This window comes from Nilaparvata lugens, chromosome 3 (assembly GCF_014356525.2).
Source record: "Nilaparvata lugens isolate BPH chromosome 3, ASM1435652v1, whole genome shotgun sequence".
In the NCBI taxonomy this organism is placed as follows: domain Eukaryota; kingdom Metazoa; phylum Arthropoda; class Insecta; order Hemiptera; family Delphacidae; genus Nilaparvata; species Nilaparvata lugens.
In genome coordinates, this window is record NC_052506.1 from 93,706,249 (window position 1) to 93,731,172 (window position 24,924).

The 24,924-nt window shown below is 34.6% G+C and overlaps 2 protein-coding genes and 1 non-coding gene across 25 annotated transcripts in view; 2 read left to right on the forward strand and 1 right to left on the reverse strand.

Moving 5' to 3' along the window:
* Positions 1–278: 278 nt before the first annotated feature.
* LOC120350312 lies at positions 279–2,092 on the forward strand. The gene is made up of 2 exons (XM_039422972.1): positions 279–2,012; positions 2,063–2,092. Exons 1-2 carry the CDS (start codon positions 279–281, stop codon positions 2,090–2,092), a joined length of 1,764 nt encoding a protein of 587 aa, XP_039278906.1.
* A 3,616-nt stretch (positions 2,093–5,708) lies between these two features.
* On the reverse strand, positions 5,709–5,781 carry Trnav-aac. Its single transcript has one exon. It is a non-coding gene; the product is annotated as a tRNA-Val (tRNA).
* A 1,707-nt stretch (positions 5,782–7,488) lies between these two features.
* Positions 7,489–24,924, forward strand: part of LOC111059276 (coiled-coil domain-containing protein AGAP005037) — a 346,739-nt gene continuing 329,303 nt past the window's right edge. For 14 of the 23 annotated variants that reach the window (XM_039425100.1, XM_039425101.1, XM_039425103.1 and 11 more), the window contains exon 1: positions 7,492–7,775. The gene's annotated coding sequence lies outside the window, so the exon portion shown is untranslated. Of the gene's footprint in view, positions 7,776–24,924 lie in introns of all 23 variants that reach the window. The other 9 variants (XM_039425095.1, XM_039425097.1, XM_039425099.1 and 6 more) reach the window with 5 other exon arrangements.

Below are 24,924 nucleotides of genomic sequence, written 5' to 3' on the forward strand. Positions count from 1 at the left end.
TTCCCTCCTGCTTTGGAACTTCTGTCATGGGGCTCTGGTGTGTCGTCTGGTGGTGCTCTGCTCGCTGTCTCATTTGGAATGGCGAGTGGTGGTGGTGCTGGACGGGTTACCGGAGCCCTGTAAAACCTAGAATGATACGTTTTCCACTGACTTTGCTTTGTGTCATTCTCACTTTATTCTTTCTGTCTGGCCTTCCTTGGCCAATCTCTTCTTTTCTTATTTCTTGGCGTCTGGTGGCAGCCGGCCTTAAATTTCAGCCAATTATTTTCTCCTTGATCATGAATAGTACAACTAATAGAGCGATTACCAGGGCTAGGGCATCCCCCAGAAGCGATGAGACTGCGATTTCCAGAGCTAGGGCATCCCCCGTAAGCGATGAACCTCAGGATGGAGAAAATACTAGGGCGTTCCCCAGAAGCGACGAAAATGTCATTAGAGCACCGCCACAAGCACCTAGAATGCGAATTTCAACATGGAACGTGGGCTCAATGACTGGACGCAGCACCGAATTGGGCAAAGTACTACAACGTAGACGCATTAATATTTGTTGTATTCAAGAGACAAAGTGGAAGGGGTCTAAATCACGGAACATTGGCTGTGGCTACAAACTTATATATCATGGTACTAGAGCACAAAATGGAGTTGGGATTGTTGTGGATAGGGATCTCCAGGAAAGGGTGGTAGAAGTGGAAAGAGTCAGTGAAAGATTGATGTCTATTAAATTTGCTTTGGACAATCAATGCTGCATGAATGTCATAAGTGCTTATGCACCCCAAGCAGGTTGTACAAACGCTGAAAAAGACACATTCTGGGAAGAGATAAACGATCTTTTATGTGCCATACCTTCCAATGAAAACACGTATGTCTGTGGGGATCTGAACGGACATGTAGGGCAGACCACAACAGTCTATAACAGGATACATGGAAATTATGGCTATGGAAAGGTTAATACAGAAGGCGAAAAAATTCTTGAGTTTGCATCAGCACACAATCTAGCGTTAATTAATACTTTTTTCACCAAGCAGCAGCAGCACCTTATTACTTACAGAAGTGGAAATGTGGCATCGCAGATTGACTTCATAATGACCAATAGAGAAAAGTTGAAAACATGTAGAGACTGCAAAGTCATACCAGGAGAGCCTCTCACCGCCCAGCATCGAATCCTAGTGGCTGAATTTATCATGTCAAGCCCATTCAAGGCCAAAAAGGTTAGGACTCCAAAGATACGCTGGCAGAAGCTTAATAGTGATGAGGGTAGGGATTTTTCTCTAAAAATGAACCACTACATTCAATCAAAGACACAGTATGAAGAAGTCAATACCATCTGGAGCGAAGCACAAGAGTTCTGTCTTGATACAGCAAGAAAGTGTCTGGGAGTTTCTAAAGGAGCTGTACAGAATGACAAAGATACCAGATGGTGGAATCCAGAGATTGATATTATTCTGAAAGAGAAAAAGCTTCTTTTTAAAAGGTGGCAAGGCAGCAAGACACAAGAAGATAGAGAAAAATTTAAGCTCGAGTATAAACTGGCCAAGAAAGCTGCAAAAAGGGCTGTTGCACAGGCAAAGGCCGCTTCAGAGCAAGATTTCTACACAAAGATCGAGACCACCAAGGATTCAAAATTGATATTCAAGACTGCCAAGCAGAGGCACAACAACTGTCAAGACATCAGAATGGTCAAATTTATAAAGAATGAGGAAGGTCAGCTTCTCACCAAAGATGAGGACATAAGGAAAAGGTGGAAAGAATATTATGGTCATCTCCTCAATGAAGAATTTCCAATTGAGACACTGCAATCTGAACTGCCGACAGTGGGGCCAATTCCGTCCATTTCAGAGGAGGAGGTAAGGGTAGCTCTCCATGAAATGGCCACAAACAAAGCTGTGGGGCCAGATGAGATCCCAGTGGAAGTGTGGAAAATGCTGAATGACACAGGGGTGAAATTTATTACTGGGGTGTTCAATGCGGTGCTCAGTGAAGGAATTCCAGATGAATGGAGGAGAAGCTACATTGTACCATTCTATAAGAACAAAGGTGACGTTCGTTTGTGTAAAAATTTCAGAGCAGTGAAACTCATCTCTCATACATTTAAAATTTGGGAAAGAGTGATGAACAGACGCCTGCTGGGAGTAACATCGGTGACAGAAAATCAATGTGGCTTTGTTAGTGGTAGGTCCACTACTGATGCAGTGCACTCTGTCAGAATCCTTATGGAAAAACACAGAGAAAATAAAGCAGACTTGCATTTAGTGTTCATTGACCTAGAGAAGGCATTTGATAGAGTGCCAAGAGATTTAATCTGGCAAGCATTGAGAGCACAAGGAGTCCCAGAGTACTATGTAAACGTGGTAAGAGATATGTATCATGGAGCTAAAACAAAGGTCAGGAGCCCGGCTGGAATTGGTGAGGAGTTTAGTGTGGAAGTTGGGGTTCATCAAGGTTCAGCCCTGAGCCCACTCCTCTTCAACCTTGTCATGGACTACCTCACTAGAGAAATTCAGCATCCACCACCTTGGGACATTCTTTATGCGGATGACATTGTTCTCATAAGAAAAACGCCAGAAGAATTACAACAGTCTCTTGATCTGTGGCGTAACAGCCTGGAAGCAGCTGGCCTAAGAATTAGCAGAGAGAAGACGGTCTATATGCACTGCAGCTTTGGTGACAATGATGATCAGGCGCAGGCACACATACAATTGCAAGGTACTCCACTCCCAATAGTTACTCAATGCAAATATTTAGGCTCCATAATCAGCCATGATGGAAGCATAGATGCTGACATCTCAAGCCGAATAAACACAGGTTGGATTAAATGGAGAGAGCTAACTGGGGTACTTTGCGACAAAAGAATGCCTGTGCCCATCAAGGGAAAAGTGTATAAAGCTGCAGTGCGACCAGCAATGCTATATGGAAGTGAGTGTTGGCCCCTGAAAAAACAGCAAGAAGATAGACTCCATTCCGCTGAAATGAAAATGCTGAGATGGGCAGGGGGTGTGACTAGACTGGACCACATTCGGAACACACATGTTCGGGGCAGTTTCCGGGTGGCACCAGTCTATGAGAAGATAATGGAAGGAAGGTTGCGCTGGTATGGACATGTAAATAGACGTTCACCCAATCACATGACAAGGAAGGTACTTGATATGGAGACACAGCCGAGGGGCAGAGGCAGACCCCGTCTCACATGGCTAGGTTTAGTTCATAGAAATATGAAGCAGTTGGACCTGACAAATCAGACGACCCAGGATCGTTCGAACTGGAGACTGAGATCAAGGAGAGCCGACCCCAAATAATGGGAAAAAGGCAAGGAGGAAGAAGATTCTGATTTGTCTAAATAACCTGAAAGATTATGTTCAATTATGTAAGAAGTTGAGTTTATACTTTTTATTCTTCCAAATGACAATAAGATGATATTATTATAAATGTTTTGATTCTTGAATAATAAACACAAATAATGAAAAGTTTTTTGATCAGCTGTTTTAGCACACTTGAAATTTGGCCAATCTGAATGTCAACGTCAACAATCATTTTCGGCGTCCATATGACGCACGAAAACCAGCTCATTACATCCAAGTGGGGCGAAAAAGAATTTTCATCTATCACAGTGAATTTAATACTCTCCTCTATTTTAACATGTTAGATAACTTCCTCCAATCTGAATCAGCTCGTTAGACCAAAAAAATTGTTTTTCAACAAGGTGGGGCTCCCTGCAAAAATCGAGAGACTCAATTAATATTCTTTGACGGTTATTTCTCAATCAAATAATTTTCAAGAACGGGGAGATTTTCAGTTGCCATTGAGATCACTAGATCTCTGCATGTCATCACGTTTTTGGGAGATACTAGAAATCAACTGTTCTTCAATCACCACCACCTAATTTCTCCGGGAAATTGAACAAATGATTAGCGATGTAGCAGCCTTACAAGTGTGATGGATAACCTGCACTCAAGATTGCTCGTAATGTGTGAAACAAAATTAAGGACATCTTCGGGATGTTAATTTTGGATAATTGTAATTATGTGAGTTTCATTCAGAGTATTTGATAAATTAAAATCTCTTTTAAAATGTCTTCCAATTATTTCATAATAAATTACACGATAAGTGTAATAGTTTCAAGTGTAAGTACATAATAGTTTCAAGATAAGAAACCCAATCTCCTGCATTCTATTCAATTGTATTGTGAGCTGCTTTATATGACAAGAATTAAACCTTAAGTTGTACAAAGTGATAGAACGATGGCCCTTGAGCAATACCTATCTGCCTTTCTCCAACACGAAAAAGTGCATAAAACGGGTGATTCTAATAGAGCATGACTTTTGGAGCCTATAGATGTGTGCGAAATTACAATTTAAGAACAAAGAAATAATAAAATTAGTGTTGATGATTGAAGCTAAAAACTCTGGTTATTTCGAATGTGAGAAAATCTGTCTAAAGTCAGTTTCAAACTATTTAGACTTTTCTCAAATTTTGAGAAAAGTCTAATTAGTCTCAGAATGTAGAGGACGAAATTATGCCCAAAGGGACTTCGTAGTAGGCATATACAGTTGATAGGTAACAGCCGAGATTTATATTGTTGATTAGTAACTTAAATTGATCAAAATTCAATTTCTCCCAAAATCTGACTAATTTTTGAATAAATTAAACTCAGTATTCAGTAAAGATTTTGAGTTGAGAATGATTTAATTTTCTAAAAAAATGTGAGAATGATTTCTTCCGTCTGATGAAGACGGAGATCGAATTGTTTTGGCGGAAATCGCAGACAACATGATGATGAGCTGAAAATTTAAGGGTTTTGAGTCCTCTATTTATCACAAGGAAATTCTGCAAAGATTTGTTAGGTATTCTATGCATCTATTATCTGTATTCTGTAATTTTATGTATCAAATAACTTACAGTATTAAAAAATCAGAGCCACTATATTATATTTAGCAAACACACCCCTTAATATCAATTTAATGTCCACCTACACATTGACTGGATTATTGTATCTCTTGCAGTATTCTATTTGTTACTTCAATCCATAGTCCATTTTTTTCTTTAATTCCAACTACGAGATGGCTATTGCTTTCTACTTCAAAAACTACATTCTCAGTTTAATTTTTACTTATATGGATATTAGTTGCATATTCAATAAATGTTATCCATGAACTTGGAAATTAATCGAATTTTAAAGTACTCAAATTTATTATATCTACTTCTGTATAAGTTTAATCAGAAATAAATTCAATACAAACATGAAATTTTTCGTCAGAGCATGCCAATCAACAAACATTGTTTTTTGGATACTTTACATTAAAAATTATGTGACTGCTTTGGCGCACGCACATGTTGGACGTAAAGGTGCGTACAGATTTACGCGCCGCGAACATGAGCAATTCATTTTTAATCAGCTGATGCCAAGCTTTTTATAACTGTATCTTACCGTTTCTGTAAAAATGCAGATATAATCAGCTGCTTAAAAGTGAATTGCTCATGTTCGCAGAGCGTATATCTGTATACACCTTAACGTAAACGCATCCTTCAAGGACGTTTGTTTATTATTTAAATAAAAAAATTGATTGTATATTCATGAAAATATCAAAAGATACGGTAGTATTAGAATCAAGTGATAGAATAAAACAGTAAAAACCCGTTGACAAAAATAGCCTATTTTGTTTCCGCCAGGATAGAATTCAATGGTAAAAAAAAACACGTTGTCAAAAAAAAATTGTTTCCGCCCAGGATCGAACTGGGGACCTTCTGCGTGTTAGGCAGATGTGATAACCACTACACCACGGAAACGTTGTAAGGGACGGTCAATGAGCTGGGATAAGACTCTGAAGCTTCATTCTCATCTCATCATCATTATAGAGAAAGCACCACCCTTTTGGCTATATTATTTAACCCTATTCTCAAACCTATCGCCTTTTAAATCACAAAGAAATTCGTTATCAGTGGGCCTACTTTGCTTTCTCTATGCCTCTAAGCTGACATGTACATTCAATTCACTTTAATTCATATTATATAATCCACAACTAGATTACAGAAAATATCAACTTATTCAATCCAATTTAAAATTAGGATTTTCATGAAAGCTGAATTCAGATACAATTTACAAGATGGGTGCAGTGGCGTATCAAGAAAAAAATTATATATAATATATTTATACACATAATATTGGCGTAGGCTATATAGAATGCACCTAAGCTTTGAGGCCCGGTTACATATAGGCTAAAAGCCGGTCAAATTTTAACCGTGATTAATTTCACGATAAAAGACCAATCAGAAAAGACTTTTTTGAAAAGACGGCTTCTCTGATTGGCTCTCGTTGAATTAATCACAATCCTGATTTGTTCTCGTGGAATTAATCACGATCAAAATTTAACCGGCTTTTGTGCAACAGGGCCTACGGGTGACACCGGGAGGTATTGTGGGTAAGGTGGTTGGGGGAGCTCTCCCCCGGAAAATTTTGTAAATCAGCTTTCAATTTTTGGCTCATTTCAAATTTTTCAGGGAGCTACGGCAACTTATTTTACAACTCGACCAAGGTCTATAGAAACGATAAACCTTGAACTCGACCAATAACTGCAGTCGAATAAAAGCAGAGAATACCGGTACGGAATAAAATACACAATATCCTAGTTGAGATGAGTTGCAGCGATTAATGAGGAAACTCCAACTCATATTTCAATAATTTAGGAAGAAACCATCTGAATGAAGTCGTTATAAAATGTTTGGTTTCAAGAGTTTCTTCAAGTTTTGAAGTTTCAATTATTATTAGGTAACATAATGGTTAACATTTTCAATTTTTATAATCATTATAATATAAATAATATTATTATTTGCCTTCCACTTTTGTCCTTCTATTTGAAAAAACCGATATTTTGGGTGTTGGTTCACTTGTTATTATGTTCAACGCTGCTGGTACGGTACAATACACAATACTTTTCCATCTAAATATACTGTAATCATCGTTACAAGAAACTGGAAAATGAAGTCTAAGTTACATAAGATAAAAAAATATTGTAACTAAATTTTTCTAAATTCGAAATCTCAAATGTCACACTTTTTCTTTGTATATCGGTACCGCGTACCTCATAATAATATAATATTGGTACTGGTATCATATTATATATTATGAAATGTTATATGTAGGCTATAGATGGTATACAATCATACAACATATAAATACCGGTACTACCGTATTTAGTACAGCCATACACACTTATTATTTTCGCAACTAGCCTACCATAGTGTAGCAGCTTGGGTTGAGAGGTCATAAGTGTTCCACTTGCAATCATTTTTTTATTTTATGCTTGGAAGAATAAATTTATTAAATACCTGCTTGAGTTCAAACATTAGCGCCACAACATCACCATCGTCTTATGCTTCTGGATTTCATTGCCAGATAGCAGCTCCTGTAGTCTTCTACCGAACGCCCTATCTGTCGGTATTCTTTTGAAACTGAGTCGGACTGAGTTTTTTAGCTGTTGAGTTCCAGCACCAGCAGCCAAGAACCAACCATTGAAAACCAACAGCAAAGTAGTTTGTTTCGGTATTTCGGACAAGCGCAGTGTGACTTTGTTCCTTCACCGCTTTATTCAATAGTTGTTACGGTATTTGTTGGTGTAATTTGTTATGTGATTGTATTTGAAACGTGCGGAGAGCTCGTGGGTGATGTGAATCAGTGTTGTTGAATTGTGTGCAAAGTGAGATACAAAATAATAAGTAAGTTGTGGAGTTGAGAAAGGAATTCGAACGTTAAGATGCCGATGCCCCTATGCTGTGAGCTCAATGTAAGTTGCTCCTATTCATTTCTTTTGGTGGACCTTTGAAAAAGTTCATCACTCATTTTAAGACAAAATTTCATTGATTGTTTGAAGATATAATCTCTATCATTTTGTGATTATATCTGTATAGTCCAAGGTCTACAATCTACAATCATAATCTTCATTCTTCAATGCTTCAATGGATTGAACTGGTTCTATTTGGCCTGAACTTAACGTGCATCGTGCATTCAATGCAAAACTGTATGGAATCATCTTAATTTTAATCACAATATCCAATACTTTCCATTATCATGAAACATATCTAAATTACAGATCTATATTGAGAGAATATTTTGATTTGTTGTCAAATGTCAATGGATTTCCTGTTGGGAGGAAAACTGATTTCTCTTCAATATTATTATAGAAAATGTTTGTTCAATTGAAGAACAGGTAGCAACATGTTAACACCATGAAAAAGATCAGGCACGGCCCTAGGGACTTTGCCGCCCTGGGCGAGATCGTCAACTGCCGCCCCCCCGCAAGTATCCCGTCTTTAATTGTTAATCCCGGGTTCCACCCCTCCTTGAGCGATCGCCTAACGCTGGTTACACATTGGGCGGTTTCTGCCGGGGCGGTAATTTCGCCGTCGCCGCCGTTCGAGCAGTAGTCTAGGAACTTGAATGGAAGCTTACACACTGGGCGGCTATATTGCCGTTGGCGGCAGCTGTGCAGCCGTCCACTGCCACTGCGGCTGGCGGTGTTTTGCTGCTCTTGTCTACGCAGTGGCGTACGTGACCAAATGGGCGTTAACACATTTGGCGGTTGTGTACCGTCGCCGCTGATCAGTCGTCTTTCCCAGTTGCTCCAAGTCAGAGGTCTTTGAAAATCAGCCTTTTAATTTGTGTCTTGTTGTAAAGTTTGTAAGTTGTTTATAACATTTATTTATTGTTTTAAGTGTTTGTGGTTGTCGAGTGTGAGAAAATGAGTAAGTTAATAGACAATGAGTTGTTAATATCATTTGTAGAACAGAGGCCAGTTTTGTGGGATAAAACCCTCGACATATTTAAGGATCGAGATGCAACAAGGAATTCGTGGAAGGAAGTGTGTATGGAGATTAGGGGGGATTTTGAAACTCTGGATGACAAGAAAAAAACTGTAATATGTTGTATATCGCTGTCGATTTAATAAAAACGTTCATTTCAACGAATCCAAGCAAGGCGATTTCTCTGCTGTCTTCTTTTCCTTCGACGGCACAACAAACGTGGTAAAAGTTGTTGCCTTTCCATTCTAAGTTAAACACTTAATAATATATACTTTTGGAAAATGTGCAAAATACAATTAACTGAACACTCATGAAACAGTGAAGTCACAACACATTTGCGATGAAGAACTACAACAATTATTTTGGCTACTAATCATACGATCATATGATCATACTGATCATATTTTGCCGCTCGATGTTTGGCGGTATTTTTTCCGCTGAATGTGTAAGCTTGACTTTTTTTCGAGGCTGCGACGGCAGTTTCGCCGCCGCGGCAGAAACCGCCCAGTGTGTAACCAGCGTTACTATTGTGTCTCCGCTGTGATGCGACACCACAGAGTCTCAGTAAACACTGAAAAAATTATGTTTAACACTAGTTATTGACATTTAAACAAATATTTGACAATTATAAATATTGGGGAACAGTAAAGTCCAGTCAATATAGACGTAAAAATGGGGGTTTGCTTGCAATTTATATCGTAGTTCTGATTTTTTAATATTTTATTTGGATACATGAGAGAGGTTCAGAACCAAATTCTTCATGTAAAATTCCCTTGTGCTAATACAAAGTGGCCCAAACAGTTCGTATTTTAGGTTCATTTTCCAGTTTTCAGCTATTTCCGGCAAAATCAGTGATCGGACAGAAAAATTTGCTCTTGCCTTTTTTATTTAAGATCATAAAATTCTGAATGAAATGAGATCATTCGGAACTCTCTATTTCCAATGAGTACTGAGCTATGATTTTTCAAATATTAGTGATATTTTAAGGAAAAATATCAATTTTGATCATATTTAGTATTTGATCAACAATATATCCCGATTACAATCTAGATGTAAAATTCAAAATCCCTCTGGGTATTTTTAGCATCAACCATCATCACCATCTATATTGTCCTCACAGTGATATTTCGCACAATGATATAAGCTCATGAGATCATGTTCTATGAGAATCAACCATTAGTTGCACTTCATTTCAGTATTTCCTAGTGGAGAGGCGCGCGAGGACACGATCAAGGATCGCTTAAGGATCAAGCTATCAAAATGAAAAAGTTTTCTTTTTTCAATCATTACTTTCTGAGACATGAGCGCCTAAAGTTTAAAATTTTTAACATTTTCATTTTAACATTTAACATTTAACATTAAAAATTTAACATTTCAAATTCGGTACGAGATGAATCCATAAAATTCAAAGGATAAATTCTTCATGGTATTTTTGATTCAATATACAGAAATTTTCTGAAAATATCAATTTTTGAGAAAGTTTTTCAATTCACTAAGAATGACCAAAAATAGTTGAGTTTTTTTTGTAAATTGAATAACTTTTTCAAAAATTGATATTTTCAGAAAATGTTTCAAAATTTTCTTGTTTTATTCAATCAACAATACCATGAAGAATTTATCTCTTACTGAATTTGAAATGTCCTGTCCCAAAAATTTAAACTTTAGGCGTTCATATCTCAAAAAGTAATGATTGGAAGAGAATGTTTTCCTAAGAAAACTTTTTCATTTTGATATATACCAGTACAAATCGAAAAACTTTGAAAAATATCACCAGTACAAGAAAGTTTATTTTTAGCCTTTGCACAGCCTTAAGACGTACACTGCAACATAGTATTAGGCCTACTTAACTTGCTAAGTAATTAGAAGGATAAATTATAGTATTTCATACAATAAATAAATAAATAAAATAAATAAACTACAATTTCTAAAAGTTTGTTTAACACACCTGTTTAATTAAGTAGAACTCGTCTGACCTTTGCAATTCCTTCACCAATTCTTCAAGATCTGGGGACTGAACTATTTTATGTTCGCTAGACCACTCAGACGTTCCTGGGACATTGTTGATCTTAGAAAAGTCTTCATTAGCTCGAGGTTGAAAAACTTCTTATATAATTTTACCATTCACATTTGAAATTATGAATTTATTATTTATTTGTATTTTTAAATTTTCCGTTCCTTTAAATTTGCCGCCCCCAAAACCTGCCGCCCTGTGCGGCCGCCCGGTCCGCCCACCCCTGGGGCCGGGCCTGAAAAAGATGTAACTTACCGTACCGGTATCGTAGATGCTGTAGGCCTACCCACTACAGTATTGCAATCATGTAATTTCAACTGTTATGTTGTATGTACTATGTACGGGAAGAGGGCTTGCTTTCCAACCATTTAAATGCAAAATATTCACTAATGAATAATACTGTATTTTCAAACGAGTCGACAGGGCAGGAAGCTCCCCGATTGGCTCATTATCAGCTGATTCCCGTACGCCAACCCAATCAGCCAATCGGAAAGCTTCTTGCCCTGCCGGTGCCGGCCTGTCTAAAAACGCCTGAATCACCGCTTCATGTAGCTTGGCCCTAATTGAGATAAATCTAGAAGAACATTTATGTTTGGAAATTAATGTTTTCTATAGAATAACTTTTTGGTCAGTAAGTATTTGCTGTGTCAAATCAATTATTTGTTTATGATGAAATTGCTTGATGGAAATTTGTAGAGAATACAGGCCTAACTGCGGCGAACTGAGAACAATGTTTTCCAAGGAAAGAAACTGCCTCATATTCTGCAATGTCATTGTTTTCTGTTTTGAGAAAACTAAATGTATTATGATCTTAAATGGGTGTATTTTACGAACTTTTACTTTTGATAGTTTTAAAATTGTTCCTTCTTATTTTTTTCTTTTCCCTCTGAAATTATTGTAGGTAGGTATTCTTCAATTATGGTAGAGGCCTATTACATATAAAGAATCCAATAAGCATAGGCCTACTTGTGTACTAAACTTTATCAGAGACAAATAATCGAATTAAATGTCTTTACTCTATGGCTTTCCACGTTCAACCGTTTATTTGGTTTCGTTCATCAGGATAAAAATAGTTAAACTTTATTGATATTACGTGGCTCTATGTAAGCAGTAAAATGTGAAGCGTGTTTCAACGTTCTTATCACAGTGACATAAAAAGAGGTTTCACAAGATGGCTCGCATTATCTTTAAGAACGTTATGCTCATGTAATAGTATTCACCTGAAGTGCGACCTAGGTGAGAAGTTTTAAATTAAAATTTCCATGAATCATTTCACTCAAAAGTATTTTATTCGTTTCATCATGCATTTGATTTTCTGTGCATCAGCGAATTCCTTTCAATTCACTCATGTCGGCGTTGCATAGTAGTCTTTCACAGAAATTTTAATATTCTTTATTAATTTTCACTAATAAAATTATAGGTATTAATAGTGATAATTTGAACTTTTGAACTTTGTGGGCTGTGACTGATTAATTTTTTAAACTATGATGAGACAAAATCCAATAAACTTCTTACTGTAAATAAAACCTTTTTATCATAAAAAACTGGAGATTTTCAATGATTTTCATCAGTCACTTCTGGTTATGTTTTGACAAAAGTGGAACTAAACATTTTTCCCTAGCTACAGCAGAATAGAATCGTGAACCATGAATGAGATAATGAAGATAGAAGCCTCAGACTAGAAATCGTGACCTTGGGTTGAACAAGGCAGAAGTACCGTACTAAAGAGATCCTTCTATACAGAGAACCTATTGAAAGAGTACTATTCCATTTCCTTTCTCAGACTTTGTTCTCTGTCCTGCTCCTTTCACTCTGTATTCTATATTGTATTTTTTTGCATCTTCCTCCTTTTTCTTCTATATTCTTATTTTCTTTTTCTAAAATTCTGTATCTTCTTCCCCTCCATTTTCCTCTTCTTATTCCTTTCGTTCTCATTTTTGTCCTTCTTTATATTTCTTATTTCTGATAGTGGTTCAAAATGTTTATATTTTTGTTTCCTTGGTAATGAATTACGATTAATTCGAGATGAATTAATAGTGGAGTTACCTTCAATTTCATCCACTGAATAGTTTCATAAAATTTATTGAATTCATCAATACTTACTGAGATAACGTTTTTGTTACTTACTACTTGTCCTTTGAGAAATAGCCCAGATGGATTGTACAAATTAAGGGCTAAGGGCTCCTTCCTCAGGGATCTTCAGTTTCTCATTGAATTTGGTACTTTTCACATTAAACGAAGTACTAAACATCTTCCATTTAGAATAAAAACGAAATATTGAATAAAAATATTAAAGATTCAATGATAGGCTGTAATAAATTTTATATTTTTATCTTCTTAAATTAGAATCATAACAGAAATTATTATTATTAAGTTATCCAAATATATTTTCTATTATCAAATAGGGCGGATTTACAAGCAAGTACCTAACAACTGATGATAATGCTTCAAATTACGATTGATTAATTAGAATGCAAGCAGCTTGAAGCAGCTAATCCTATCAAAAAGAATTGGTGAAAACCCCTTCTTTAGTCTCAGAAATAGGTTACGAATTGAGTTGTAACATTCACAGAACCTCAATGATATGAGCAGAGGGATAACGTTAAGTGCAAAGCCTGCATCTAGACTGTTCTCTATTTCTCAATCCATTTTTAGCTTCAATGAGTGTGTGCTATAGACTCAATGGTATCCGGTTCCTATAATAGACCTGTGTCTGAAAGTAGGGGGATAAATTAAGACTGATCTTCCTTCTTCAAAGGCTACATTGAAACACTGTTTTGTATCTGTGTATAGATCAGCAGCTTCTTTCATCATTTGAATGTAATACTCTACTGTTCGATAAAATACAAACCCAATGTAGTGTCGATAGTTATATATTAAACATAAGACAATAGATTTAGGAACTGTAGAGTAAGCACTTTGTACTAGTATTTAGACCTCTGTAAGATTATTTTTCGCGTCATTCCGTTACAAATAGTCATGCTTCCGTTATGTACGTGTTCTATTCATAAAAATATATCTTTTTAAAAAGTGAGTTGCGCGTTCGTTAATCTTATCTGATGACTAAATTTTATTTTGCAGCATTGCATGGATAGTGTTAATTATTAACTTAATCAATTTGAAATTAGACTGACTTGAATTTAGAATTTATTCGGACGTGATTAGATGATACAGAGGAGTTTATCCATTGCCAGATCTCCGTCAAAAAATGTTGAGATTTGGCTGATCCATTCATTGGACCTCTCAACGCATGCTAAGAAAGGGATGCTGAGAAGAGGGTATAAGAATTCAACAGTGTGGTTTTCCTGTTTTTTCGAAATCATTTTGGTCACAAAAGTACAAGTATGGCTGCACAGGCTCAGCTGTCAGTCAAAAAAACTACAATTGTGATGTACATGCTGAAAAAATGACCTGATATTGTTAATATCACTTGTTTATTAGAAACATTTGGGAAACTGGTTTGTTACCAATATCACTCGCTAGTAAAGATGTTTTTGGCATCTAGTAAAATGTATTTTTCATTGTTATCTAATGATTTTGGAGAGTACCCTATAGTGTGAGTAGTCGATTAATGTAAAATGTAATCAAATACAAGATGAATACCATTATTATTGCCGCATATGCCAGTGTTATAGTTTTATAGATAATGATAAAACAGTTGAAGTTTGGTTAATTACAATTAAGTACTGAGGTGAAATAGTACATATTTCACAAGATCTCTCCTGAACTACTACTCAGTCACATTCATTATTAGAATTTGGCGTTCACGGAATCAATGATTATTTTAAAATAAGAACTTGTCAGGCGCGGCGATCCTTTTCGGAAACTTTCTCAATTTTTGGTCTCACTTTGAAATGGAACATCAAGGTTAGTCTACGTTGTGGTAATAATATTAGAGGAAGAAATTGATACTGTTGGTGCTGTATCACATGATTGAGGCCTAAGCGCATAAAATTCTCTCAATTAATCCATTGTTAACTACAGCATCCTTGAGCCGCGTATTAAATTCATGACACGTAGTCTAATAATTTCAAGTTGGTTAAGAATAAATTGCTGTTTAAAACTGTCATTGCTTGATCTTCTCAAACTCTTCTCAGGTTTCCATTGAGTGCGGTCAAGTGGATTGTCATAAACTTATTTTATTTAGTGTCATAAGACATAAGATGGTAACTAATGATCTTTCCGAACAAAAAAAGTAATAACTCATTCCCAAAACAATTTCTGTACTTGGAAATTGATAGTTGTTGATCAATCCTACGTATAATGTATTTTTTATAATATTTATAATTTCATTGTTATTAAATACATCCTACAATCTCTTCCTAAGCTTCAATTTATTGAAATTGCCAGCTAAATCCAATGGATTAGTATCCAGTGATCTGCCAGTAAATATATCAAAATAAATTCATTCAGTATAAGGACTAATAATTCGATATTTTAGAATAATTATTTATAGAAGTGGAATGTGATTAATTGCGCTAATTTTTTTTTTATTCTAAAATTCAGATTCTTCCTTAGGCTCTGCTCTTTTATACTTACTGTGAAATTAAATATAGATGTATTATGGATTATTATAATATATTATGGATTTTTAATGGATTTATCATACTTTTGGGTTTCTTAATGGTGTCACTACAAATCTATTCTTGACCAACTTGTAAAACTAGTAGAGAAAAAGTAATGATTCAACTTTATGTTCCTTCCCAAATTTTTGAATTTATTAAATAGAATTATCAATCAATTCCTTTTCCAATCTAATGTTTTGATTCATAGTGTCATATATTTTTAAAAGTCAGCTACGGAACTCGAGCGTGACTTATAGTTTACATACATCTTAGCTATTTATTTATGGATACAATAAGCTATTCTCTTCAGATGGAAATCTATAATAATCGTTTTGCTGGTAGCCTATTTTGAACAAAAAGCCGAAGTCTTCCAAAAATATTTCTGTAGAAATTTTAAGATTTCCCAAACTGAATAACTATTGACATTACTTCCTCTCTTCTGTGCACATCTTAGAAGTTTCCAAATTCAAAGGGGCCGTAATTTCGGCTGTAAGGGAAGCTCAGCAGTAATAATAGGGCTCAAAGTATTCCGAATTGTATACAGCTGTCGGGGTTAGATTCCAATGCCGTAGAATGCAGTACTTATTATAGAAGAAGCCTATCTTTACTCTGGAATCCGAGATTGTGGATGGAATGGGGGTTCTCTTCTCTGAGAATTAAGATCAACCCAGACATTCTTGCTCTACTATGTATCCTTTTCGTTCTTCCGAATTGTAATCTCTTTTCTCCTCTGCCACTGAAAAATTATGGATGAATAAAAATAAAAAATGGTTTCAGTATTGTGTTGTGTATATGTTCTATGCCATCGGGCTCCCGCACTATTATTTTTTTATGATTCTTGTTTTAAAAACCAATATCTATAATTGATTTACAAATTGATAAAATTAGTAGAATTGATGGTGATGTTGTGAAATCTCTCCATAATATCTTTGTTTTCTAATTTACAAATTGTTTGTTTCTATATAAATTGTTGACTGATTATTCCAATTGTTGGAAGTTTGATCGTGGTGGTTAATGAGATACATATTTGGTAAAATACTGTGAAACGCTATCTTAGTACGTGTTTTGTAAGTGTTGAATCATTTGACTGATGAACCAGTTTTTTATATTGGTAGACCTTGTGTAGAAATATGATAAATTGATATCTCAATAGCCAAAAAGCACCCTAACCTAAGAAATCAGGATCAGAAAACAGACAAATAAATCTAATTTTAAAAATCAATCGCTTCGGAATGTTTTATTTCAGAGACAACTGATACAAGTCTTTTAGGCTATACTCTTTTAGCTTTATACTATCCTTTGTAATCCATTTGTTATAATTTGTATTATAATTTTCATTTTGCTTATTGTGGACTACACAGACTGTAGAGGAATTTATGTTCTGAGATGAGAACCTGATGAATAGCTGTGACCCTATGGCTTGAGCTGTCAAGGTATGCTGAAAAAAGAAATAAACATCTCTTTGTATATCCTTTCTGATTTCTCCAACTCTTCTGTATGAGACGAAAGCCACAGACCTCTTGTTCAGCCACCCTTGGGCTTATTAGTGGTGGGAGAGTACCACTTCTTCCTTCTCCACTTTGTTCTTCTCCCCCCTCCAGCATTCTATTGTCCTTTTTCTCTCCTTCTTGAATGTTTCTTTGCTTCTCCTCTATCGTTTCTCTCCGTTTCTTCGTTGACTTCGTCTTCTCTGTTTCCACTTTGTTATCCTTACTCCGTCTATTTTCCTTTTTCTTCTCTCTTCCTTTCTTGCTTTTTATTTTCCTTTTTCTTCCTTTTTCCTCCTCTCTTCTTCATGGGATGCTACTTTTTTCTTTCTCGTTTTATGGAGTAGACATGCCTACCTATCCTCTTTTATTCCCTCTTCTTTCTTCCCCTCCTACTCTGTACTTCTTATTTTCTTCATATCAAGTACGTTCCTTATGTACACAAAATACAGCTCCAACTTTTTTGTGAGTTTTAGGGTCACCATGTTACTACGACTGTCCTTGTTATTTTTATACGTAATTAGACGCAGTCAAGATTCTCACTGTATGACTGTCTGAGTACTATTTTTGTTTCACCATCTCACAGTTATGAAGTTCATAGTTTTTTCTCCAATTTAGAAAATGAGAAATGTAGGTCACATGTAGACTACGTAGTAGTTTTTGCTATATGTGATGCTGTAACAGCCAGACAGTAAGAATGTAATTACATTCTATACTCTCTGGTCAAAGTCGATATCTGAAATAAATTTACAAACTATTGTAAATTTGATAATTATTGTTAAATTTCGTTATGTTTTACTGTGATCATGCTGTTTCATCAAATGCTGGAAATAATTGAAATTGATAAAAATAAATTGAATGTATTGTCTTTTTTCGTTAGGGCTACTCTTGAATAAAAATAAAAATATAAATCTAAGTACCTACCCTTTTTACTTTCCTTGCCCTATTACCATAGGTAAGGAAAGTATTGCTTTCCGAAAAAAATTAAGGTACTGTACCCCAATTTCTCAATTTCTATACGTTTCAAGGTCCCCTGAGTCCAAAAAAATTTGTGTGTTTTTTTTAATTACTTACAACATGTTTTGGCTATGATGCCATTATAAATATTTGATAATGGCATCATAGCCGAAACATAAGTGTCGTAAGTAAGCAATATTTGAAACAGAGGGTACTTAGATTTATAATTTTATTTCCAAACTAAATATATTGTCTGATGAATTGTTTGAAATCTTCGCCGTCACCGTATCGAATCATAGTGGTGTGCGCAAGGCTTTATTCGGGCATCCACAAGTAGTAAAATTCTTCTAAAATGCTATCAACAATAATTTAAATACTTATTACTCATGCTTCTTATAGCAGAGAAACAACCACATCAAGTGTAATTCTTTGATTATCTCAAAACTTATCTAAAAATTTCAAAACTGATGATTATATCACAATCACACTGTTCAGTTTTCAAGAGTATGTTTTTATGAGATAAAGATTTGTTTGATTATAGATTAGAACATTACATCATTTTAAGATTGGATGTTTCGAATTCATGTTATTCTCAATCTTCTTACAAGTTTTTGGATCAATTATATGTTGGTGTCATGTTAGAGTGGTGGTTGAGATCTGTGTGAAACCGTGAGAATGCTCAGAAACCTTGAAAGGCTTCAACAGATCATGTGATAGAAATAGTTTTGATGTGAATTTCCTTCACATTCTTGAAATTCAAACTCAATCTTTTCTTATTGCAAACGTCTACATCTCTGCAAGATTATCAATCCATCTCTGATACAGTTCTTTCAACAATAATCAAAATTACGTAAAACATTCAACAATTTAAAATATTCTTTCAACAATAATCCAAATTACGTAAAACATTATTTCAACAATCATTCAAATTACGTAAAACATTAGAATATCAGAATAACGTTTTCAAGAATGATATTCGATAAAACAGTTTGAATTAACCAGTAATCTAGAAAAATCAGACTGACTCAGAAATTGACTGATTAGATAGTCATTAAATTTCTTTGAAGGTGTATTGTTTGTTGGGAGTTTTTGAATATTAGTATAGAATATTATTTTTTCCCTTGATACTGTCTTAACTATAAATGTGTGTGTGTGTGTCACGAGTGATAGTCATTATCATTAAAAAATGTCTCAATTAGGCATATATTACTCTATTTACCGAATTGAAAGATGAAACCAAGCAATTCAATTGTCATCCTATTTTAATGAATTTATTATTCAATTGCCTTCGCTATTGAAATGCGAATTTGCTAGATGAAAAAATTAGATCGCCCCTTCCGCTCTTCAAATTGTGTCAAAGGTTGTCGACTCTCATCCAGGGTGGTGTGTTATGTTCCGGTGGTGGCGGGGGGTAGTTAGCCGGCACCCCAACCAACAACAGCGGAAATACAATCAACTCGCATCTACCAAATAATTATTATCCACCGGCTTCCTCCCCAAAATTGTAAATGTTCTTTTCTGTTTGGCATAATTATTTGAACCAGCTTGTGCACATTGCCTGCTGCTGTTTCTCAACTAGATTAATTCAGACTAAATTGAAAACAATTGTGAAGTGTGGAGCCCCACAGCACTGTGCCAATAGTATTAGGTCGGTTCACAGCAAAGAAATTTACAGGGAGGAATGTAATATTATGTTTCTGAAAACTTCATGAATCATGTGTTTTTTTTTAGTTCAAGATTCAAGATTCGTTTATTGTCTGTCAAAACATAAAAAACAATAGTGCAAGACATCGTCAAAAAATATACAAGCAATCAGAAATTCAACAATAAATCACAGTTCATAAAATTACACCACATTATTAAGCATTTTTAACTGTAAGGATAGCAGTCAATTAAAACAAATCTAACATCAACATATAACAGGACATAAAAATAACAAATTACATCACATTATTTATACATTACATCAAGTCATTTATACTGTAAGGACAGCAGTCAATAAAAATATTTTTCACACAAATTTTCAACTGTCAAATCTTAAGCTCTTTCATATCAACTGGTAACTTATTTTACATTTTTTTCCAAACTCAACATAATGTGGTAGTTACATTGAGTCATTCTGAGTGCTGTAGCCTGTCTAGTATAATGGTTGTGAACATTACTAGCCTATTGATTGGAAAACTGTTTACATTTTCCTTTGTGTAATTCAGGCATTCAGAAGCATACAGTGAAGTAATTGTCATGATTCTGAGGTTCTTAAACAAGAAGATTCTGAGGTTATACTAGAAGATTACTTCGAACAAGATGAGTCCCTTGAATATCATAGTTTTGTTAACTTAAACATTCTGGTGGTAGAATAAATCCTATATCTTTCACTATAACTGATTAGCAATCTATATAAAAATTCTGCTAATGATGTCCTCCATCCCGATTTTTTCAATAATGACTAAAATTCCCTATGAATAATTTTGCCGGTCATCTTGTTTTTGATGTATTTGCCTGAAATTTCGTCTTATAATTGCGTCTCTCATCACACTATATCTAACGAAGAAATTAAGAAATTTTCCACGGTTGTGTACCGAAAATGACCACAAATTGCCTTGCTTAGTAGGCTACATTTGGTTCGGGACTGTAGTGAGGTCTAATTTATAATAGCAGTATCTAATTAACAATGGTGTTGCTATCCTTGTCAATAATTTAACAAAGCAGGTGGCGCTATACTTTTCTAGCTTCCCGACGTTGCCTGATCGTTTTTTAACAATGTAGAAATATAATTTATTAACAAAATATTCAATCTCAATTATGAGAATTTATTATTTTTCCACTGTAAAATATATTTCCCTCACGAATAAATATAATTAATTGATAATTTTAACCAAGAATAGACACAGTCTATATTGTAATGTAGCTGTATACCATACGTAAGATAACCCAAATAACTTATAATTAACCCCATTACATCATATATACCGGTATCAGCTATCATAGTGGCAAGGCAGAGAATCGGCAACGCGGTTCTCCTCTCTCCACTGCCATTGAAACGTGGACCTCACTATAGTAGTCCTACTACTGACTGTCACTGTGAGGTGAAAAATATTAAGTGTCATTTTTATTCATAACCACGTTCCTTTCTTCACAAACCGAGAACACTCTGCTTGCCCCTTCCCGGTCAACTATAACCTGACCCCCTCTTCACACCGCTGCAACTGTTTTTTTTCTTTCATGCAAATCAGGAGTGTAACCGCTCGGACTAAACGTCCGCTGTTTGCACTCTGGGTCATCTGTGTCTTTTGAATAATGCCTTGGTAATAATTCAAGTGCAAAGGTTTCCTATTCCTATATTTCTGCTTTCAATCTATGAAAAATAATCTTGCTCGGCAGTCGAGTTGTAGAGAGACAGGGAGTGTGACCATAGCCACCTCTAATACAGGTATTAATACACTTCTCTACACTATTTATTGTACAGAAAATGATTGTCAAGACAATTTTAAATAGACCAATATTATACCCTTCAATGAGTGCATTCAGTGATCTGAAAGTCATGACTATCCGCCAACTGTATATGCTTAACATCCTCAAATATTTCAATAGATGTAACAACAACTTTGAAAAAATCAATAGCGAAACACATAAAACAAGATATAATGAACATAAATTTGAATGCTATGTTTCAAAACTCACTCTAATTCGAAAACAACTGATTTATATTGCACCAAGAATAATAAATAGTATCCCAAACGATCTCATAAATCAACAAATAATAACGAAGTATATTACATTGAAAATAAAAAACTGGATAATCCAAGAATATTATTTTGATATCAAAATAATATAGCTTCCAATTTGCAAGGTCTCCTGCAAAATATTTTTTTCACATATTGTTGAAGGATGCTTATGATTAGAATTACATAAGTTTAGAAATCCTCGAGTGCAGCATTTATTTTATTTTTATTCTTTATTCATTTTTTTCCTCTCTTAGTATTGGGGCGCTACTCCTACTGACGGACAAGTTCTCACTCATGCCTGTAGATTTCCACCAAGCTTATGCTATTTGAAGTGTTGAATAATAGTGTAATGATAATCCTCAATCCATTCAGTTTGATTGTTGCATTATAACTCTTATTAGTTAGGAATAGAAGTATTAATGCTATTTTTGTTAAATTTATTATTTTTCAGTAAGGAATGTTATGTATTTGAATTGATTGTGGTGATTTGCATTTGTGTTTTATGGTTGAATGTATGTTCCAACTTTGTGGAAATAAATTTGAATTTGAACTTGAGGTATTTATTAGAGGTGGCTATGGTGTAATTCATTGGAACATATCTGAGTATCCTATGATACTGAATACAAGACTGATGTATGGTATAAGTATACTATAGTTCTATAGTGTACTAGTAGGTCTAGGTATGACTCTTGTTAAGAATACTATTGAATTTAGACCTAAATTGAACAGAGAGTTCGGAAAAGTTCTCTCACGTATATAGATGTTTATTCACGTAAATAATAGTTTATTGAATTTGTTTTTGAACTATTATGACAACACTACAGTCTAATATTTTGATTTTGAATAATAGTTATTAAAAACTAGTACTCACGTGGAGCACTTTCGACTTTAAAAATCTTAAAGCGCTCCACGTGAGTACTAGTTTCTAATAACTATTATTCAAAATATTAGACTGTCGTGTCATCATAATAGTTCAAAAACGAATTATCAACTCGCATTTCGTCATGAATAGTAAAATAGATGAGTTTATACAAATATGACTGACTATCAACACAAAGTAGGAGAACTCCTCTTCTCTGTGCTATCAACGACTATAAAGGTAGAAAATAATATGTTGAAGATTGAAGCTTTTTTCCCCACATTTCACGACTAGATGATCACTTTCCTATATTTGATACATTTCCTTTCCTACTATTACAATCTACGGAATGTATTTATTTCTTCATACATATCATTGTGAATGAAAAATGTAGTTCTCAAACTTGACTGGGTCTAAATTTTTGCTACTGACTATGTTCTGGCCAAAATGGGGTTATGATATTGAAAACGTGATTGAGAGCTCCACAGATGATAGAACAATTTTTGAAAAAATCTAAACCATTTTTCAAGGATGTAGAAATTCATCATTCCAGTTCTCATTCATCTGCTTTTCTGCAAAACAGTGTGGAATAAAGTTACCAGGTCGACACTGATCATTTAATTCTGAAAAACAGGTTCGGGGTAGAGCCGGCTGCAACCTCATTGGAAGTATCTGACTATTCGACAATGATTGAATAAATAATGAAGAAATATACTATTTCACCCAAGATATCGTGACTCAAAGATTTAGTTGGAAATTCAAATAGGTACAAGTTTTATTGATATCCAAGTTTATAGCTGTGATGATGTCAGTCCAATTCACGCTATAAGAACAAATATATTATAAAATGTTGGTTTTATTGAACATCGATAGCTGTGATACCGTAATCATGATCAAAATTGTTAGGAAACTGGAATACTCCAATATTGTAAATTATTAAATGATATCAAAACTAGTTTGACGTGATTATTCAATAAAGATGAGATCCTTAGCAAGGTCATCACGTTATAATAGTGGTTGACCAACTAAATTATAGGTTATTCAGAACAACTTTTTCTGCATAGAGTGCACTGCAATGTTGCAAGGTGGATAGTGTTTATTTTTAGGGCGATTACTTCACATAATTCATTTTACTTGTTACTATTTCTAGGTGGTATCTCACATACTAGTGAATTGAAGAGTTTTCTACTCACTGACAAGCCTAGTAGCTCATGAGTTGTTGCTTTTACGACCTCTCAGGTATCAAAATAACGAGAAACTAGTTCTACACCGATATTTTTATCAATATGGATCCATTTACGAGTATACACGTTCCCAATTTCAAGTGTTCTCAATCAAAATAATTCACATCACTACAGTAAACCTCGCTACTGCATATAGTATTTTGCTCGGAATTAATATCTTTCTTGTTCATCTTTTTGATTTGTGATTGAAGTTTTATGGTCTACAAGGGATAATATATTTTTCAATATCATACAAGAGAACTAATTTTCTCCAATTTCAATAAAAAGATACTCAAAGTTTGCTTAACCCCTGAATGATTCAGAGGTATAATTAAATGTTCCTAGGGGTATAATTAATTAATCAGTTAATTGATTGTTCCTATAATATTATAGGAACAAGAATTAAGTTTCAGTGATTGAACCGTCATTGTACTTCGATCAGCACAAAAAATCCAAATCATTTTCCAGTCTACGATGTTTTTTTCATTATTTTGGGCATACAACAATCAAGAAGATTTAATTAGATGTCAATTCTACCTCATTTGAATTTAGCACATCTTGTCGCAACGTCAACGACACGATCCCAAGAGTTGCATCAAACTAAATTCAATCAAGTTGAAGTGGGTAATAACTCGGTAATAGAGTCTACGTCATGACTTGGCAACGTTCTCAGTCCTCAATTATGTTCCAGTTCTTGCATTCATTGAATTAATGGGGAAGCTGGCATTTTATGACAAATTATCTATTATTAGAGCTTCCGTTGGATGCTTTATTCGTACTCTAAAGTGAACTTGAGTGGAAGTTTATCAAATATGTTTTTACCTCAGCTGAAAATTATTGGTTTGTGTTGCTAGTTTGTATTTGTAGGTTTACTATCCTATAGCCACTGTAGAAAGACTATATTGATGAAATTTATATACTTTACGGTACTACTGTGAAGAATAGGAGTGTTTATCATCTCTATTTTATGTATATCAGTTCATCACTTCATTCTTTATTATATAGGCTCTTCGACAGAAGCACATTATTGTTTATCCAGCAACTGAAAAGCATGTGATGTGATAACGCAATTCATGCCTCAAATTTGAAGTGAATTATATTGTACTGAATACATTCATTATTCAATTTATCTCCGATTAGTTTCAACAGACGAAGATATAAATTACTTTGTAATTATCGCTAAAAAATCTGAATTAAAAAATCTTTACGTACATTATCTTGATCAGTGTTTTAGAATGTAAAATAATTTCCAATGAAAATTTATATGAAATGTTACATATTAGGCTATGCAACCATGAAACGATAAT

What these genes read in the sequence shown, in the direction of transcription:
- LOC120350312 (XM_039422972.1), top strand. Translation starts at nt 279, where the DNA reads ATGAATAGTACAACTAATAGAGCGATTACCAGGGCTAGGGCATCCCCC. An exon ending in AATGGAGGAGAAGCTACATT is followed by an intron (nt 2,013 to 2,062) that starts GTACCATTCTAT and finishes TAAAAATTTCAG; the next exon opens with AGCAGTGAAACTCATCTCTC.